This window comes from Opisthocomus hoazin, chromosome 7 (genome assembly GCF_030867145.1).
Source record: "Opisthocomus hoazin isolate bOpiHoa1 chromosome 7, bOpiHoa1.hap1, whole genome shotgun sequence".
In the NCBI taxonomy this organism is placed as follows: Eukaryota; Metazoa; Chordata; class Aves; order Opisthocomiformes; family Opisthocomidae; genus Opisthocomus; species Opisthocomus hoazin.
This window is the reverse complement of record NC_134420.1, coordinates 51,066,751-51,087,757: the sequence shown is the minus strand read 5'-3', so window position 1 is coordinate 51,087,757 and position 21,007 is coordinate 51,066,751. Positions and strand designations below refer to the sequence as shown.

Sequence of the window (21,007 nt, the reverse complement as noted above, 5' to 3'; positions counted from 1 at the left end):
CAGAATGTGGACTTCTAGTTTAATGTCTGTGTTGGTAATCAGAACCACGTGTTAGTACATATATCTGAACATGATCTTACCTAGGCTACTATAGGTTGTTATAATGTTACCCTTCTATAATGAAATCAGTAAGAGAAGTTTTGTGTTTTAGGTGCTTCTTTAAAGTAAAAGTGAGTGTTTTACAAGTGTATATGTAGTGAATTTTTCTGTTTCAAGATCCACGGTCTTGGTGAAAGCTGCTTTTTAACTTTGAACATTGGTTTGAACATTATAATACTTGTTGAAGATACCTTTTGAAAGATACAAGCTTTCCCATGTTACGATGGTGAATAATGTTGTTTCCTCTTCATCCCTCCCTCCTTGTCTTTTTCAATCCTTATCATCTGTGCAGCGTAATGGGAGGAGTCTCTTTGGGTTGCATTCTTCTCTGAAGGCTTTGTGACAAGTGTAACAAAGGCAGGGCAGCCATGATAGTGTCGTTTTTTGACTCCTGTATCTGCTGGAAGCAGACTAACTGCAGTCTGTATTACTTAAATATGAAAGAGATCTTTTCAGTGATGTCTAGCCAAGGACAAGGGACAACGGGCACAGACTGAAGCATGAGAAGTTCCATCTCCATAGCAGATCTCAGAATTACAGATGGAAGTCAAACAGCATATTGCTGTGGGAACAAGAGAGGTTGAGAATCTCCCCAGTAGTTAGGAGGTGAGAATCCTGTAGGTAGTTCTCAACTCATAAAACTTGAGTGTATGCTTTGTGTGAGTATTAATATGGTATCAGTAACAATGCTGACTTTTCAGAGCATGTGTTGTGTCCTTATGAAAATAAGTGATTCATCTTGCCCTAAAATTGCATGAATTGGTCCTAAATACTCTGTCAAGGGCTTTAGTGATGTGTTTGTCACTGATAACAATACTGTTTGCACAGACCACTTGTTGGCACCGGCAGACTTAATTGCACTTGTGTAAGTTCCTGACGCTGGGTGAAGTTGATCAGAGATTCAAGAGACTATAATCTATCAGTACCAGTTATATTCTTGTTATGATAGAATCCATCAATAGAGGAACACTTGCCTTGTCAACCTTCCTAGAAAAAGATCACAGGCTGTATTTGTTAGAATGTTAGCTCTGCTTTCTCCTAATAGCCTTGCAGGATAAAATAAATTTATCTGATAAAGAATTCTTGATACTTACAAATCTTGAGTTTTTCTTGTTGTGGCCTACTTCTTAGTATACTAATTTTTTTCTTTCATGTACCAGGAAATTAGCAAACTTGGTAAATTTTAATTGAAATTGTTCTCAAGAAAATAGCTGCTGCAGCTGGCTTCAAGTACAATTGTTCAATGCCTTTGAATGAGAGAAATAAACATTCCTCCTCAATCTGCTGGAGTGCTGGCAGCCACTGTCTTTTCATTAATGAAAGAAATAATTAGCTCTTTGTGATCTCCTGTAGCAGAATTTCAAGATTTGAAATTGAATGTTATGACTTTTGACCTGAGAAGCAAAAAATGAGAGATGTGAAGTGTAACAAGGAAGCATTCTGGAGTTTGTTAATGATAAGGGAAATACCAGAAGTCGTCGTCTCTTAGTTGGGAGAGAACATTGTCATCCAATAAAGCTGTAAAGCTGAAGTGTTTAATGACATTCTTCTAGTGAAGACACAAATGCTGCAGTAAGCTTCAGTGACGTGATTTTCATGTGTGGGACTAGTAAGACTTTAGCTTGGATATTCTGCTTGTTGCTGCTTATTACCTTCAGAAAGACCATTGGCCAAATGGAGAGAAGACCAGAAAGAGGACAGAGGAAGAAATAAAAAAGGCCACTGATTCAAACACTTCCTTGAAAGGTTAAAACAATTGCAGGGGTTCAATTCGCAGAAAAAAATATGTGGTTAGGAAAGATCTGGCTATGTATGATGAATGGTCAAAAAGTGGATGTTTAGTGAACAATGTTAGAATAAAAAGGCATCTCATGATAATTCTGCACAATACTAGTGTAATCACTTGTGGCTTGTGAGTTTCTTGGTCTGGAATTGATCTCTGTACTTTCTGTTACTTAGTAATCCCTCTGTGGATTTCTTTTCTGGAACTTGTTCCATCTTTGTTAGAACTTGCATATCTTCATCTTTTTAGTCCTATAGCAAGGAGTTCTCCAGATAGATTGCATATTGTGAGAGGAGCTGCCACTGCTGTGGTGGTTGGGTTTTTTCAGTTGTGTTGTGTGTGTGTGTTTGGTATGTTCCGATTGGTATCTTTGGTTTGTTTTTTTTTGTTGTTGGCTTTTTTGTTGTTGTAGGTTGGGTTTTTCTTTTAGTACAACTGTTTTTTCATCCCTAATTTTCATTGGAGGAGATTGTTCAGTTTCAGAGGCTTTTCAGAGGATTCTCTTTCTCTTCAGGCTGAAGAATTCTGACATGCTTAATCGCTTATTATACCAAGGCAATTCCATACCACTGAAAAAGCCTAGCAGTAGCAACGTTCTGCACTGCTGCTTTTCCTGGGCTCTCTGATACTAGCTCTGGATCCTTTGCCCTTATTCAAAGCCTAATGATCTACTGTATGGACGTTAAGAATAAACCCAACTCTAATGGTGAGTATAGCAAAGCACGAGATTAGGGTGTGTGTAGAAGCTGTGGTCTGTTATTGTAGATTTTTGAGATTTTTTTAGTACCTATGTTTAGGAATTCTTCTAATGATATTATTTAATTCAGAATTGATTTCTCTTTGGTGAAAGTGAGTTGGGTAGGGGAAAATACTTTTTTCCTTACAACTTCCTTATGCAAAGTTGTGCAGGATTTTGGATCCTTAGTGCCTTTATCACTTAGCTTTGGAGTGTTTTTTTATCACCTCCAACATTGCCATCCTTGTATTTGTATTCTGTTGTATGATTCTGGGCGATAAATTCTCAACTTGAAACCTTAATAATTTGACAGTATGAGTTCATGGTAGAAGAAATCTTTTCAGTTCAGTGTCCTTAAGTCTTCATTTCTGTAGGGACATACATCCAAATTCTTACAGCTGTTCTGTTCAGTATACTCAGTGCTCTTTGAAAATTACTTGTATATAGATGTGCAGTGATAAAAGTCTAGTCACCGCAGTTGTTCAGGGTCACTAGTTCAGAGTTTATTTTTGTTAGAGGCTACAATTGTTAGAGCCTTTTTGATGCTGAATCTGAATATTTTGAGCCAGAAGACACAATCAATGCCCATTAATTTTACCTTTATAGGGAGCATTTTCTACCCCAGTATAAAAAGCAGAGGACATCTGAGGTCGTGACACAGGCATGAATAGATGCCTGTTTCAAATCAAGCACTCTCCATGGCCTTGTACTTGAGAATCTATGTGCGGTTTTGGTATAAAGACTGCAGGTTCTACGACTCTCTCTCTGTATCAGAATCTCTTACTTTATCTAGACATTTTGCAAGATGCCTTTTTTCTTGAAAGAGTTTGGATGTTTGCTATAGCAATGTCCATATAGACCTATAAACAATTGAAAGACTGTTTACTTACTTTATGGTTATATAAGATAGGACTCTTGGATATTTTGTTGCAATCTCCTGGTATAGAAGCACGTCACAAATAGCACAAGAAGCTGATCTTTATGCATAAAAAGCAACTGCACTGAAATACAGATTTGTTCAAATGAAGTAGATGCTTAATTGAGATGGTGCTGTTGGAAGGTTAGTGTAGGCTGTGTCTGTGGGGAAAATGACAGCAATGTCAAGTGAAATGCGTTTCGTGGAGTTAATGCAGTTACGGTATCTGAGAGCCAGGATTACTGTCAGATAAGAAACTGTCCTTGAGAAGATCTGATATAGGGATTTTTGACATTGCACAGGTGACTTGTAAAACGCATGTCATACATTATCATTTGCCATGAGGGAAAAGTTTAATAATATTTAAAGTGACATCTGTGAAAGAATTTTGCTATTTTTGTCATTTTAATACTTCTGTTTAAAATCTGCATTGATGATAAAATAGATCATAACAAGAAAGACAACAAAAATCTGTTGAAATAGATTTCAGTCAGCAGGACGTGCACTAGAAATAACAATGGAAAGCTGAAAAGTGGGAGAGAAATTCAGGAAGTAGGATGTTGTCCAGCATCTTCCACAATATTGTATTACTGCATGACTTAAATGTCACCCTGGTTTTAAACAGTACATTCTATTCTTTGTTTAATTGGTGGTGGGGGAAATTTTTGATAGCCTAATGCATTTTCATAGATGTTGCTGCTACCTGAAAACTTTACACAGAGACACGGCTCTTAATGTCATGATTATCATTCAAGTAGTCTGTTGCTAAAAGTACATCCTTGAAATCACATTCTAATGTGTTGTGAATGCGATAATTTAGTGTAGAACCTTCATATTCCTTGTACTGAATCGCTTCTACTAAGGCTTTCGATAAGATCCAGAGGACAAGATGTGTACTTTTATATAGAAGTGCTGTCTCAAGTCAGGGTCATTTGGGATAAAGAAAGAGAAGTGAGTATTAGAGTTTCTTCTGCATGTACTAATTAACTTAACTACTTCTGTTTTTTCTTTTTTTTTATCCTTATTGTTGTGTGTCACAGGCTCAGTGACAAAAAGGAAGGTGAGAGAGGCTACAAAAGCATGGAACAATTCTTGTGGGAGCTGAGGTCTATGCTAGCGTAGACTGGGTAGATGTTATGTTGGGAGAACTACACACATTTTTAAGTGGTGCATTAACTACTTTGTGGAGCAAATAAAGAAATGTTCCAGAAGAAAAAAAAAAAAAACAACAAAAAACCCAACACTTGTTTGTTATAAACAGGAGTCCCATGCACGGCTTTTAATCTGTGAAATATTCACCTTGTAGCAGTGACTAAAACAAATTTACTTTCGGCATCACTACTGGAGCAAAAAAGTTAAACCTTTTATGCTTTCTCACCATGATACACCTCCAAAGTCCCGTGATGATTTCTTTGCATTATTCTGACTTCACTGCTAACTTTATTTTCTTATGATTCCAACCCAATAATTTTTTTTAGAATGCTAAATAGGCTAATACTTAATTTCAGACTAAATGCATGTAGTTTGCTGACAGCCAAAATACAGGAATAAAGGCTGAGTTGTCCTTGTTTCCCTAAATGCGGTATTTATGAGATCACCTCTGTCTAGGGTCTTATTTTCTCGAAACCCCTCACAAAGTCTAAAAATAATTGACATCTCTGTACCACTGAATGTTTGAATCTATTGGCCATTTTCAGCTAAGTTGTGGGGAGGCTAGGGAATGAGGAGCACAGATGAAAGACCATAATCTCCAAAGTACTGTTTTTTATAAAGTAGGCTAAAAGTAGTGTTTATGAGGCTGCCTTTGTTTAATCCTCTTTTTCAGGATTAACGTTAATTTGATGTTTCATAGTAAAGCATTTTGTGTACCAGAAAATACTTTTCCTTTTGAAGAAATGTTAACCAAAGTGGTACCTATTCCTTTATCCTAAAACAACTTTCTTTAACTAATTGTCAGCCATTCTGTATGCCAAGCTCTATCTTACAAAAAATTTGAGGGAAAAAAATGATTGCTTTAAGGGATCAATTTGCTCATAGTCTAAAGTTTCTTCTTTGTTTACTGTGTCTTTTGTTAGTTCATACGTATTTGGAATAGTTTGAGGTGGCAAATTTTTTATTTATGAAATGACTGATTACTTGCAGAAAAAAACTCAGTATTTGGAGGAAATGAGAGTTAAGCAAGTATTCAAACATATTCTATGCAAAGATTCTTAAAGTAACAGTTGATGACAAAGTGTAGGAAGTACAGCAATATATCTGTTTGGCTGAATTAGACGCTCCGAATTTACTTCAGACACAGAGAAAGAACTCAAAGTGGAAACTAAATTATATTAATAAGAACAGTCATAAAAAGTAGTGTGGATATATCAGAGTAGAAAATCCATGGTGTTTGCACCAACAAAGAGACATGAAGAGCAATGATGATTCACCTGTAAATACATCACCACTTCTCAGGGAGACCAAAGCAGTTGGCGTGTTCTTGCAGAACAGGGGAAACTACTGACACACTCTGCCAAGAAAGTCGATTCCTGTTTAACACCCTTTTAACATTGTTACCAACAAGTTAAGCTGCAAGTTAATGACCAGCAATGAGATTGTAAAACCCTAGCTTAAAATACTGGTGGAGGAAGGAAGGCATGTAAAATATATTGAAGTAACTTGGTGCAGATTAGCTAAGAAACTTAAATAACTGACTGAAGTGATCTCAAAACCGCCAGCTGCTGTGTTGGAGTATTCCTGGGCAACTGTGGGGTGAGTTAGGAAAAAAATGTTTTTGGAACATTGAAAAAGGGCAAATCTTGAAAAAGGAGAAAATAGACTGATTAGTTTTCCAGAACTTGATTTGTAAACATCCAAAAGCAAACAAGAAACCTAAGTAGCAGACAGCACAGATTTGTCAAGAAAAATTGCGCTCATATCGTCGAAGGAATTTACAAGGATGAAGCAGTAGTTTTCTATATCTTGATGAAAGCTTTTTTTGGGTTTTTAGACAGAATTTCATGTACTGTTCTAATAAGATTTTCAGTAAAATATGGTAAAATTGAATATAGTATAGAATAAACACACAGCTGTCCAGACACATGTGTAGCTAGTAAAGTGTTTGCTATTAAAATTAGAGGAGTTAGTGAAGTCGATTTTATATGTTGGTGTTATCGATCTGATGATCTCTGAAGTTTTTATTGATAGTCTAGATGATGCTGTATAGAGATGCCTGTTATGTTTCCAGGTGGACTTCACATATTTTGGAAAACAGAACTGAAATCCAGCATCCAGTCTTAGATGTGGCTTAGAGGATATGAGAAGGTTAATAGGTGTAACATTCAATGAGGAAGACTAAAATTGTACTTTAAGAAAACTAGGTAATTTTAGAGGCAATGGAATGAATTGTCTAGAGAGGCTGTGAAAGTTTTCTGTGAATGTTTTTGAGCAGGTTGGATAGACTTGTAGAAAAATGGTATTGATATAAAAGGTCATGTGTTTAGCCAGGCAGTAATTTTGCTAGCCTTTGAAGTCCCTTCCAGTCTCCTCTTTCTGTGCTCTGTGCAGAGAGAATACGAGCTAGCGATATACTATGTATACTAGCTATAGTTTCTGGATGGCAGGTTCATTTCCAGTAAGTTATAAGTAGGATGGAAATGTTTGGTGGCTTGTTTTGGTGGTTGTTTTTTGGTTTTGTTTTTTTAAAAGAGGATCTTTTGAAAAGGTCTGTAACTCTGAAATTTCCGTGCACCTGACAAATATAATGAATGCATCTTTTTCAATACCTTGTTAGAAATAAGGTAACAGTTGTATTCTGGAGGGAGTTGAAAGAAGTCAGAAGTAAGGCAACTCACTTGATGTCTTGCAGTTAGTACAAAGTTACTTTCTTACTCATTCTGCCTTAGTGACAATTTGCAATGAAATCTGAAGTTTGCAGGAAGCTGAAGCCTGCCTAGGTGCTGCCTCATGTCATGTCATCTGCTGTACATTCAGTGAACTAGACCCATGTCAGTGAGGAAGTCACTGACCTTTCCTTTTGAATGTTGTCTCTGGGGGTGATGTTACTTTTGGATCTTTTGTCAAGTCTGAATTATAATTTTCTTTCTTAATAACTTTTGTGTTCTCGTGCTTAATGTCACTTGATAAAGATGCATCAGAGAGCTCAGAAAGCTTGTGCCTTTAGAAACACATAGCCAAGATTTTTTAAAAATGTAAAAACATGACTTTGTTTCATTTGTGCACTTTAGCTGGAGAAAATTATGATGGGTATTTCCCTGTTTTCACCAAAGATATAACAAGTTTAATGACATTCCTGCTACGTAACATTGTTTCTGTTAGCTGGAGTATTTTGTGAATTACTGAAAGTAACGCTGAGTAGTAGCTGTCAAAACGAATACAAATATGTGATGCATGTGATGTGGTCCTTATTTTTTTATTCATTAGTTCTTAGTAAGCAATCATTCTGGATTATGACTGTAGAACTTTCATAATTTTCATGTAAGAGGGTGGCTTGACGCAGTACACTTTTTGAGCATCTCCTGGTGGTTTTAAAGGAAAATACAAAATTCAAAATTGTAAGCTGACTGTTCATCTGGCTGCGCAAACAAGAAGTGTTTTCAAACTGATATATTCTATTATAAAGAAAAAGACTGTTTCATTCTTTAAACCTGATGTACTCTTGAAGCCCAGAATAGAAATGTAACCCTAATTATGTTTCTGTTGCTACACAACTCTGGTGCTCATGTTAAAATTTTCTGTCCACGCCTAGTGCTAGTAGAAGTGTGTTTAGCGGTGACAGTATAAATGAGAACTTGTTCTCTTCCACATACATCAGAAACTAGTAGTTGAATAATGTATCAAGTCTTTCTCTTTTTATCTAAATACCATTTCGTAATAGATGTATTGCTTTCTAGTAACAGTTTAAAATAATTAATTTTAAGGTAGGAAGGAAACAATACATAAATATTTCAACAATATAAATTTAACATGCTGCCCACGAGAGGGTGCTGTCTGCTAGCAGCTTGAAATGCAAAAATAAAATTGTAGTTTAAGGTTGAATTATTGTGTTTATAATCCAAATTCCTTCAACAAGTAACTAGTGTTATTTGTATTAGTTCGTACATGGATTCACAAAATATTGGGAAAAAGTCTTAAAGTGATATAATTATTTTGTGCTACTACAGTCATTCTCATGTACTTAGCTCTTGTTTACTACTTTTCACTCACAGATTTCAGAGTATGAAAGAGGCAAACACTGGTCTGTTTTACAGAGTGGAGATGTGAAAGAAATGACTCTCCGGAAGCTAATCAGGCCTGTGGCAGAGAAGCTAAGATTTTTGTATTGCAGTTTCAGGTTAGGCTGCACCACACTTGATACTGAGATATTTAGCACTTAAGTAGAAACACTACTATAGAGAAAAATATGCATATGCATAAAGGAGGATACTGCTAGCAAGATAGTAAGTCAGTTCCCTGGTCAAGTACTACGGGAGTACTCACCACTATAACTGTAGGTGTTTTCTATACCATTCTATACCGTTACATTTTTTGCCATTGTTATCTCGATATGTGATGAAAGACGCACTAATTTCCTGCGGGGTGGTTTTTTTTTCCTTTTGAAGGTATCGGAACGGGTAGAGAGAAGACTTCAGGAGATAGAACAAGAAATGCGTGCTGAAAGACAGCTTGTAGAAAGGCGCCAGGACCAGCTGGGACGTATGTCTCTTCAATTACAAGAGGTATGCAAATGAAAACTTCCTGTGTATTCATGATGAAGTTAGGAAAGTGCTGCATTTGTGAGCCTGTACCTGTCAAACTGGTAAAAGTGCTCCTGTCTTTGACATATTCTGTTAACTGTATCAGTCCAGCTCTACTTGTTTTGGTGACCAGATGATTACAAACAAAGTCTCTGTTCTTCATGATGCTCTCTTGTCTATGTTTAGGCCTTTTTGGTAACTGGCACAAACATTCTTTAAAAGACCCCACCCCCTATGCCCTCCCTCAAACCCCGAACAAACAAAAGCAAATAATTAGCTGGGTTATCTCAATTGAAACATTTTGTTTTCTAAAATGTAAACTTTCCTTGCAGTGAGCAGTTTATTTTTAATTTATAGAGGCAAGATAACTTTTCATTGCTTTTCAAACAGTTTAATTCAACAGTACCTGATGAAGTATAAAATATTGTTTAGAAGACAAATACAAGAGTTTATAGTATGAATTAAAATTGGAGAGAGCTTTTTTCTGCTTGTTTTAGGAAATCTATGAAAAATACCTCTCTCTGATTTTACTGCCATTTGGAAAATCTGTCTTAATATAGTGTAAATTTTTGTTTCACTCCTCTTCAGATATGATTTGCAATGTTATCTCTAACTATGCAATAGAATACTATAGTTGAGAAGAAATGTGCAGTTCCTTGTTTTTCACTTGTAATATTCGTGACAGTATACATCCTTTTTGGAAGGCAGTTGTTTTATACTGTGAAGTGATATTGAGGAACCTTAATTTAGACTGACACTTTGTATTTCATGTAAGGCTAGAGACTTTAAAGAGGTCATATTTAAGAAGATAAGATGCTCTTTTGATATAGATAAACAGTAATGTTTAACAAAATGCTTGTAGTGCTTCTGCTAGTATTTCAGAAAAGAGTTACTGTTTCATTTTTCCTTCTGTTGATGTCCTAGTGGGTGAAAAGAACTAGAGTGCTTGATTAGTTTTCATTGCTCTTTAATATGACTACGTTCATTTTTAGATTCTTCAGTTGTGCCTTCAGTCAGGTAGAGGGATGCTTAGTGAAATGAGTTGGTGTAATTTGATAGTGTTATATGCAGATTGGAACAATCCTTTTTTAAATTTTTTTAAAGGGATAATGACTTGTATGTGTAAAGATACATTGACGCTGCCATGGTTTCCTTAGAATGAAAACTTAAATGCGAGTGAATGAATTCAAATGTATTTCAAAGACTTTTATATGATTGGCTGTATGATCATGAGCATTCAAGCTGGATACCTTTTTTCCCAGTAGATCATCTTTTGAATTTCATGAAAAAAATGAATGAAATTCTAAGTACATCCCCAACCTTCTATTCCCCGAAGCTACCCAGCTGTAGATGATGTTTTAATCCTTTTTCCTGCAAATTCTATTTTGTTCCGTGCATATTTTTGTAAATTACTTTTCCCGAGGAATCCCTTTCTATTTAAAAGATTAATTTGTTTTGACATCAATGTTCAAAACTTCGATATATAGTCCTCATTCTCAGTTTGCAGGAAAGCACAACACCTATTAGTCTGCTTGGTAAACTTTTACTATTAGGAAATTGCCCAAGCCAAGATTCAGAGCCAATCCTGACTGCAAAACGCTTATTCCACACACCATGCATTCATGGCTGCTGCTACTTGGAGGACAATCGCATTCCTGGTGTTCGTCTCCACTCTCTCAAGCAGGGGCTTATATGACTTGTGTGATCATGCCCCTGTACTTGGCACTGGTGAGGCCGCACTTTGAATACTGTGTTCAGTTTTAGGCCCCTCAGTACAAGAAGGACACTGAGGTGCTTGAGCGTGTCTAGAGAAGAGCAACGAAGCTGGTGAGGGGTCTAGAGAAGAAGTCTTATGAGGAGTGGCTGAGGGAACTGTGGCTGTTTAACCTGGAGAAGAGGAGGCTGAGGGGAGACCTTCTCGCTCTCTACAACTACCTGAAAGGAGGTTGTAGTAAGGCAGGTGTCGGTCCCTTCTCCCAAGTGGCAAGTGATAGGACGAGAGGCAATGGCCTCAAGTTGCATCAGGGCAGGTTCAGATTGGACATCAGAAAATTTCTGTAAAGGTTATCAAGCATTGGAACAGGCTGCCTGGGAAAGTGGTTGAGTCCCCATCCCTGGAGGTGTTCAAAAAACAAGTAGATGTGGCCCTTTGGGATATGGTTTAGTAGGCATGGTGGTGTTGGGTTGATGGTTGGACTTGATGATCTTAGAGGTCTGTTCCAACCTTAATGACTCCATGTTTCTTTGATTTCTACGATTTAAAATAAATAAAATAAAATTCCTAATAAGAATAATTGGATTTTGTGTAAAGTATCTGATGTCATTTGACTTTTGACTTTTTTCTTGCTGATCACCCATCACTTCGTGGTAGCCTTTGCCAGAAAGATTGCTTGATAGATGAGAGAATTTTCAAGAACTGAGATTCGCAGAGATTTCAGTGTGGAAGGTTGCTTATTTCTTGACTGCCTTACAATTGAAGCATGACTACATTGTACAGCAAGAACAGCAACTTAACACATATGACATTACTGGCTTTATTCCTTATTATGAAATATGTTCTTTCATGCTGCTTTGATACTCAGCTATTGCAGATGCTATTCTCAAGTCTGCAAGAGTCTCATCAGTGCATAACTTTGATCTTTCCTGGGATATTGTCACGTTAAAAGGGGTAAAAGAGTCTGATAAGTGTCAAAAGGAAAGCCCTTCTCTTGAGTCAGGAGGTTCAGAGCAGACCCACATTCTAAACTGTCTCTGAGAGGAGTCTAGGTGTGGCTGGGTCTGCTCCTAGTTCTGGACTTGGTCAACAGTTTATGTCTAAAGGGTTAAGTGTATAGCCACTTATCAGATTCAGCTTGCCTGTCAGAGCCCTTCCAAAGACTTTCACTGAAACAGTTTCGCAAAGTTAAACAATAGGTAATTTATTCAAGCGACAGGTATCATACACAGATTCGGGATTGCCATTGATAAATGCACTGTCTACAGAAGTTGAGCTCAAGGTAATGCGCTTTAGTTAACAGTGTGTTCCCGGGGATACGTCTGATAGTCAGAGGTGCGACTCTGACCAAGAAGGCATCCCTTCTTGGGGGGAGGAGGAGAGGTTCAGGCCCGTTGACCCGTCTGTCAGGTAAGGTTCTCACTTGGCTCCTCCTCCCAATAAAAAGCTTTTCAAGTGCCGATTTTAATGTTTGAAAGTCTTTTGGTGAGGTGGGACTAAGTCAATTACTATGTGTTGACTGGCTCTTGGCGTGGAATGTCATGTCATCAGAAGCGGGACTCAGCAGTTTGACACACCAATGGAGCGGGCATCTTGGTGTGTGCTTCTGGGGGCCATCTGTTCTTTATCTGAAGCAACCTCTGGCTATGTGGCCTTCGCAGCACCCCACAGATCACTCGGTTTACAGTGATGGGCTATCCCCTCTTACTTCTGTCTTATGAGATAAGCGCAAGTGAGTTGCTCCATTTGTTAACTCTTTGACTCTTGACACCTGAGTCCAAGCATGTCTTTCGTCTTGCATTGACAAGTCCAGCAACGCCATTGAGCCACAGATATGATGCTGAGGACCAGCTATTAAAAAAGTTGGATCTCTTCATTCAGTACTTCCATACGAATGTGTACTCACTCAAAGATTCTTAGGGGAATGTAGATGAAAATACTCTTAATGAACACAGTCAACACAGGGAGAGACTGGTTGCCTTTTTCTGCAGCTTGGCCTTTTAATCAGCTGTTCTCTGTGGTGGCTTATATTTGGCCTGAAGTATCAGGATTATCAGAAGCAGCAGCCAGGCTGCTTTCCAGTAAAGGAGATGTCCTCCGCTGGTGAAGCATGAATACATTTAGGGGTAATCCCGAGCCAGTGAACTCTAATGAATATCTGTGCTGGTTCTCTGCAAGAAGGCTTGGAGACGATGGTAGCAATTTAGGCTCCATTTTTCTAACTTTTTTTAAAGACACTTGTCTGCAATAATAATACTAATGTGGGTAGTGATGGTCTTGGACTTTTTTGATCCCTACTCTATTTTGAGTGGGGTACTTGGATTCACCACTGTTAAGTATGCGTATGAGCAGTCCCTTAAGAACAGAATGTTGCTGATCACTAACCTGAATTTCTTTGAGGAGTTATAGCCATGTGCCCAGTTGCCCCTTGTCTTCCATTACCCATCATCTTCTGTTGCCCCTTTCTTTTAATAACTCTGGAATCGAGGACTGTGAGGACATGGTCCTCCATTTATACAAATACAACATGTTGGAGGAGGAGCTTTGAGGGGTAGACATGCCTCCTGCAGACACTGATCAGGAGAGAAAGCTTTACATCTGAGAGACTTGAAGTGTGTATGGACAGTATGTACCGAGGAATGTATCAGGAAGTAGTCTTTATAACTAATAAATGTTCCTAGGACATGGTGTGCATCTGTAGCTGAAGTTGCTGTGTGTTAGAATATACTTGAATTGCTTTTTGTACTTTTGCATACTCCAGTGAGAATAAATAATTAAATATTTTGCTGCAATTGCTATTTGGATGAAACATGTTTCTACATAATCTTCAAGAAGAGCTTTTTACTGTGTTATTCTGTTTCTTGTCCTTTGTAATTTAAATTATGAGTTAGATGGACTCTTAGCTCTGTCAGTGGCCTCAGTCTTGTGGTGATCATTGTGTGGATGTAATGTTCTATTAAAGTCTTTTTCTGTCCTCTTTTATTTCTCCCAAGATGCTTCCCAAGTAACATTACTGGAAGGAGGGTAGGGTTTGGACTGAGTTCTGAAATCCTGCCGTTTAATATGGCCTGAATGATCTACAAAGAAATGCTATTTAAAGCATTTATGGCTATTTAATGAGCCAATTTTTTCGTTAGTTTGTCTGCTATACATTTCAAACCAAACAAAATCAAATTTGACTTTTTGATTCGATCAGTAGTTGGTTTAATTAAGAAATCTTGTAAGGTTTAAGTGTTAAAAGAGTTACCATTTTTAAGGAAAAGTGCAGTGCCCATAACTGACCACTACTTGTCAGTATTCTACCGTCTTAACAGAATCATCTTCCTAAATCTCAATTATTAGATTATATTTTTTCAAGGTCTAACTGAACATGACGATACATTTGTTTTGGTCTTTCTCTTGTCTGTCTTGTCTTTCATTCTGTCTTTTGTATGACCTGCAAACTTCTTATTTGTACTGCACTGTTACTGTAATCATAGGCTGATTAATAACCAAGATGATGTTTAGTTGTATACTGACCATAAAGGAGGCTTGACATAAAATTTTGCATATTTAAATTATTTTCTCTACGTTTTTATATATCTTTTAACTTAGTGCCTGTTGGGTTAAACAGCAATACTGCAAATTAGAAAACTGCAATTAGCAAACAAAAATTAATGCAAACTATGTGTCTTCCCTTTCTTCTTTATTCTAGTTACAAACGTGTTTCTGATTAGAAAGGGGAACAAATATGTTAATCTTGCCAGTGTTACTGGCACATATCTATGGGTTGCTTTAATCAAATACATTTGTTGCGTAGACTAAAAGTATTTTGGGATTCTTCAGTGCATTTTTTTGAACATGAAGACACCATCACCTTGTACTGTTCGTTTGCATTTATACACCCATTTTCTAAAACAAGGTCAAGTATCATTCTTTTAAATGGGCTTTAAACAGCTTTTGTTGGATGTCCTGGGTGACTTTACTAATTCCTGTGCTTGGCTTCCTATATTTTGGTGAAATGAGTCTGTGTGTTCATGCTTTACATGCTTCAGGTGAACAGAATCATCTTTACAGAACACTTTGAGCGCACTGATTGTGTTGAGGCAATGACTGTAGTTATGTCTTAAGCTACTAACTTGGATAGTCAAGGAAACGTTTTTTTTCCTTCATGCAACTGGATACTTGGATTCTGTTTGCCTCCCACTGCACATACTGTGCGAGAGGCTGGTGGACTTTCAACAGAGAGTGGGGTAGACTGATAGTCAAAAGCGTTATTGAAAATTCCGGTTTTGCCTGTCTTTATCTCTGATCTTTTTAGAGAAACATAAACTTGATCTGTGCTTTGAGCCATCTCGATGTTTAATGCATCATTGATACTTGCCTCTTGGCTCTGTGCTATGCCACCTGTGGCTAATGGTTTCTGTTTTGATTGTAGCTTGTATCTGATTCTGTCTCACAACATAAGCAAGTCTCATACATATCAGTCACTGAAATATCTAGGCAGTCTGTCTTTAAATGCCTGGCTGGTATGGCTAGGTAGCAGACTCAGACCCATGCTAGCTGTTAATGTAGCAAGATAGGGAAAAAAAATTTCATTCAGATTAGGATGTGGTACTCTTTTTGCCTTGTTTCAAAATTTAGCATGAGGCTGGCCTGCATGTGTATTTCTGCTAGTATGAATATAATTCACTGATCACTCTCACTTTGAAAGAGCAAATTTTAGCTTGTGGTCTGTACTTTACTTTCAAACAACTTGGTTTTATTTAAAAAAATAAACCCAAACTCAAAGAAAAGTTAGTGGGTTTAAATTGCAGTAAAAGTTATGAATTGGAAGATTTTCGTAAGTTGGAAAGATTGACAACTGTTGTTACAGATGCCCCCACATAGTCTTCCCCATATAGAAGAAAAAATATCTGTCTAGCATGGAGTAAATTATTTTATCTATTTGAAATTTTGGGGTTTAATATACTCTGTATGGATGAGGTACGCTGAGCTGGGGTATACCAGGTATGTTAGTATGCTTAACACTGTCTTATGCTAGTGAACTCTTTAAAAAAGATGTGTAAGAGTTGCTCTACTGGGTCAAATCAAAGTTTATCTAGCCTGTCAGGGCTAAGACCCTGTTTCTGACCACCTAGGCAGTCAGTGTCGCATCTAGCTGGTCCATCCAGAAATGATGCTGTGAGGACCTCTTTATATGGAAGTTCTCTGTTTCCTTGTGGCCTCCTCCGTGCCTGCCCTCTCCAAGGTGTCATCAGCCTTCTTGTCGGCCTCCACTTGGCCAGCCTGGATGTTAATGCTTTCAAGAGGAGGATCTTGGTGCGGCAATCCTAACGACTGTAGGCCTGTTGTCATTCCTTGGTGCTTCAGCATTGCCAGGCAGAGCTCTTCTAGGCAGCATCTGCCTGCTGCTTGGGAGCCATCAAGGAGTGTGTGTTGGAACCGCTGTCCTCATCATCCCCTTCCTAGTTCCTGTTTTTGACTGTTTGACTCCCCCAACCCCTTAGTTGGAGACAATAAAAGAATCAGCTGGATCTTTACAGGATATTATTTTTTCTTTTTCTTTACCCTTTCCTTTGCCAAGAGAAACTTTACATAGAGAAACCTCTTGGTGGAGAAAAAACAAGAGTGGCACAAACCAGTGAGAATTATTTAAAAAGTAGTACAAGAAGGAGGGAAAACACAGAATTAACTTTTTCCTGTGTAGTTTCTGAATCGTCAGTAAGGGCTGATGCTTGTCTGTCTGTGAGTGACCAGATGTTTCAATTTCTTAATGACATTTTAGTTGGTTAACTGATTGCCTACCTAGCACCTACTAGAAGAATGCATGTTTCACAGTTAAAGCAGTGCACACGTGGTATGTCTAATTTAATGTAACATCACACTTTTTGTAGTATTTTGACTCTGTTATATATCAATATGAACTGCTTTTTTCTTAAAAATGAAATAGTTGTGGGCTATTTTTATGATATACAGAAAAAGAAACTGAACATCGTATTTGTAGTATTGGCAATAGGAAAGACTGCCTTTTTATTTGAAGTTATTGCTCTTTATAGCCGAAATATCATTCAGTGATCCTGATAAGTTGAAATGGCATATTAATTTCTGTGGTTTCTTCTGGGAATTAGGATGTGCTACTGATGCAGAGACACACTTTTTGCCGTCAGTAGAGAAATCTTTGAAAATTTTCCTAGTATTTCCAATTCCAGCCCAGCTTTGACATTTTCCTTATGACCCTGAGATCTCTAGCAAAATCTGCACATGAAAACATGCATTTTTGGTCCTATATTAATGAAGCATTTAGTGGCAGAAACAAGGTTGGCTGTGTATAACACAGCTTCTAATTTTGCTAGTGAAAATGAAGCTCAACTGCAGTTAGTACACATCATATTTCCCTTGTAGACTGTTCTGAATGGATACTTCTGGCCATTAAAAAAAAAACCACCCTCATGCAGTAATGGCATTAGCTGAAGTCATGATCTTCTTTGATTTTTTTGTTCATGTAGCTTTTCAGAGTTTCTCCCTAGATTCTTTTTGGGTAAAATGGGAGTGTGTCAGGTCTGTGTGCGGTGTTGAGTTTTGTAGTTGAGTGGAATGATAGATTTGAATCTGTACTGAATACTTTGAGAAAAATCTTAAATATGTTAGTCTTACAGTATCTGTTTGTGAATCGGTAAGATTAAAAGCATAATTCTTTATATAGCATAATGTTTTCAGTGGCATAGTTATGATAAATATCTTTCACAATCTCAGTTCTTAGTCTAAGCTGTTCAAGCAGGGGAGTAGTCCAAACTATACTGAAACCCTGATGTTTCCTGAGGTAACGATACAAGACTGAGATAAGTATATAAATCCATTTATTTTCTCCACAAAGCTACTTTTGAAAGCAAAACTTCTCAAGCTGAATGCCTGGCTTCGCTGAGGTTGATTAGTATCTTGCCTTCTGTTTTCATAGAGTGAAATTGTTCCCCAGTATACAGTGAAGACTTTCAAAAACTGAATGAAATTGCACTAATTACAGGGATAAATTTCAGGGATATTTGTTTAAGGAGATATTCCTTTAAAATGTGAAATAAAAATGTTGCTGAGGAAGAACAGAATGGGAAAAACATTTCTTTCTGGACAGGCTATGTGCTTCTGCTGTTGTTCTGTTGTAGTTTTAGAAAGTAATGGTGGAAGGAATAGATGTATTTCATGTTATTGGATGGAAGTAAAAGGTGTATGCTATCGTCTTGTGATAATTAATTTGTGGCTAGTGTGAAAACCACTTGGTCGTGTTGCACAGCAAAGTAACGAGCTATTAACAGAGTTACTCAAATTCACAGCAAATTCTATCAGGATGGCTAGTGATCTCTCTCAGCTGGTGTTTTTAAGTGATATTTAAGATGAGGCAGTGACATTGTTGTGGCTTGAAATATCCAAACTTGGGTTGTGTAAGTTGCAAATTGTATGTGTCATTAATGTCTGTGATGTCTAATGCATTCATTCACCAGTGACTGGCTGTGTTCTGCAACTAGTGTTGTTTTGCAGAGGGAAAAAATTTTGAAATTGATATTCAAGGCAATTTTATTTTTGTAAGATGCTTTAGAAAATGCATGCAAGTATTTTCAGATACTTCAGTTTGAGTGAGGGACAGGAAAAGTCCCCTTGGATTTGTTTATTTCTTTATTTATTTTTCAAAGTAGGGCATGTCAATGTCAGTGACTTTTGGGCAGGAAAGATTCAGTTGATTCTGTCTTAACACTGTGATTCTAAGTGTCTGTCCAGATTCAGATAAAAATAACTTTTTCCTTTTTTTGACTTCCAATACAACCTTATGGTAATGTTTTCCTTACTACGGTGCATTGCATTTCATGTCATGCATATTTTATGTAAAAGAATATTTTCTTTTCATCTGATATGTTCACAGCTTATCTGTAGGGAGTCTCCTGAGCCTCTTCGACCTGCATCTCAAAGTGTTTGGGGTTAGCCTTGAGTGTCTGGAGCTCTAGACTTTGGAAGGATGTTAGTGCTAGTTTTGACTTTGTATTTGGCGCAGTTCTGTGCATGGGTGTGTTTATGTATGCACAGACTTATAGTTATTTTTTCACAACGATATACATTGGCTCCACATGGAAATATTAGATGTAGAAAGCATTTGTCTAGATCTTCTTTCTTAAATCAGCAGATTCTTTCATTTTAACAGACTTACAAAGAAGACTTCTGTAACTTTTATAATGAAGTTCACAATATACTTTTCCCCTTTAAAGGCTTTGAGGAAGCAAGATGCTAAAGTAGATGAAACAGAAGAACTCATGAAAAACAAACTTGTGAAATATGAGAGCGAAAAGAACCAAGTAAGACTTAATTTTCTTCTTTCTTGTTTGGTTTTGAATAAGTGTATAGTGTCGTAAGTTATGGTATATGTTTCCTTTTTCAGAAAAAAACAGCAGGATAAAGCTATCTTTGATTTTTAAGACAACAAGCGTTTGTTTGTTTTGTTTTCTTTTTTCATCACAGACATTGTGAATATAGCTATGCTGAACTTCTGTCTTTCCTTCAAAATTGTTTAGTTCTAGTGTGTTACTTCTAACAGCTCTCCTGTCCTGCCAGGTGGACAAATTTATAACTTTGTGTTTACCCTTGATTTCTTTCTCTGATTTGTCTCTGAATTTACATATAGTCTGCTGTTGCTTGCGGCAGCTCAAAGATGCAGCTTTCTTTCATCTCTGCAATTAATGGATGCTAGTTATTTTGCACCATGGTTATTAATTAATTACTCTTACTGAACTATCTGTTGCCATATTGCTCTCTTTCTGTTCATAGAAAACCAAGATTTCTTATATTTCTGTTCTGGCAGAGTGCTAGGGCCATATTACACTTTTTCTAGCTTTATACCTCTTATATTGAGTTTAGCCTGTTTGTCAATACTTTTAAAGTTATACCCCTTTATGCTAAACTGTCTATGTAGTGTTTTACGTTATGTTACTCTCTCCATTCCATTAGTGCTGGTCCTGTTTACCCATTCGCCAGCCTCTCAACATCCTCTTTGAGATTGCTATCTCTGCAATAACAATTTACGCTGTCAAAAACTATATTTCCATGTGGATCTTGGTGACCTTTGAACTATTTATGGTAGAAGTCAGAAAATATCTTGTAGCTTCTGTTTTCTGTTTTTCTAAATGGTCATCAGTTTGCTGATTATTTCTGATTAAATATTTTTGAATTCCTTTAATATTATTTTTTTAGGAAAAATCTCATTTCCAGAATAATTCAAATACATCTTCTTGCACAATACAGAAAAAGCACAGTATTTACCAATTACCAGTTCTACCAGTGCATGTCATCTTTAACACTTTTGTGACTAAACTATGTAACAAAGGTGACTTCAAATGTTAAGTCATTATAAATTTTAGTTTGAGTTTGAAAGTGTGTCTCAAATTCAGGGACGATGTTTTTGAAACTCTTAAAAAGTTTGTCTTCCTTTCTTTTACTTTGAACCTAGTAAAAATTTGCTTTTGGGTTTTTTTGTGTTTTGTTTTTGTTTTGTATTATAGATACGACTTTGTATCTTTATGTGATATAGAATATTGTACAAAAATTATAGACTGTAAGTTAAATTGTTTATGTAGTTTAAATAAATATTACAAATGAAATTTTGCTTTGAAATTTTTGACAGAGTATTGTATATATTATACCTAATTTTAAATACTTGCTTATATTGATTAATTTGTGCCAGAATGAAATAGTTAAAATACACTTCTGTTCTATGATGCCTACATTGCTTTTCTTTCTTCATATTCTGTAATGAAAGCTTGAGCTGGAATTGGAGCAGTCACGGAAAAAGTTGAATGAATCGGAAGGCAGTAGAGAAGCACTCTTGCATCAGGTAACTGATGTGGTGCGGTGAAGATCCCAAAGTTCTCCTAATAGGCTATGTCTGAGTCTTTCTGCTTAACCTTCCTATCTCATACTCCGATAACATTGTTTTGGGAAAGGAAGAAGGAGATAAAGAAAGACAAGTTTAAAAGTCTAAAGCATGTGGACTGAGCTCTCATTATAC

The 21,007-nt window shown here is 36.9% G+C and overlaps 1 protein-coding gene across 4 annotated transcripts in view; it reads left to right on the top strand.

Moving 5' to 3' along the window:
• CEP128 (centrosomal protein 128) overlaps nucleotides 1–21,007 on the top strand; it is a 132,356-nt gene that overhangs the window by 14,518 nt on the left and 96,831 nt on the right. For all 4 annotated transcript variants that reach the window (XM_075426673.1, XM_075426674.1, XM_075426672.1 and 1 more), the window contains exons 8-10: nucleotides 9,135–9,251; nucleotides 19,215–19,301; nucleotides 20,759–20,833. In XM_075426673.1, coding sequence (XP_075282788.1) covers nucleotides 9,135–9,251; nucleotides 19,215–19,301; nucleotides 20,759–20,833 — 279 coding nt within the window. The remainder of the gene's footprint in view (nucleotides 1–9,134; nucleotides 9,252–19,214; nucleotides 19,302–20,758; nucleotides 20,834–21,007) is intronic.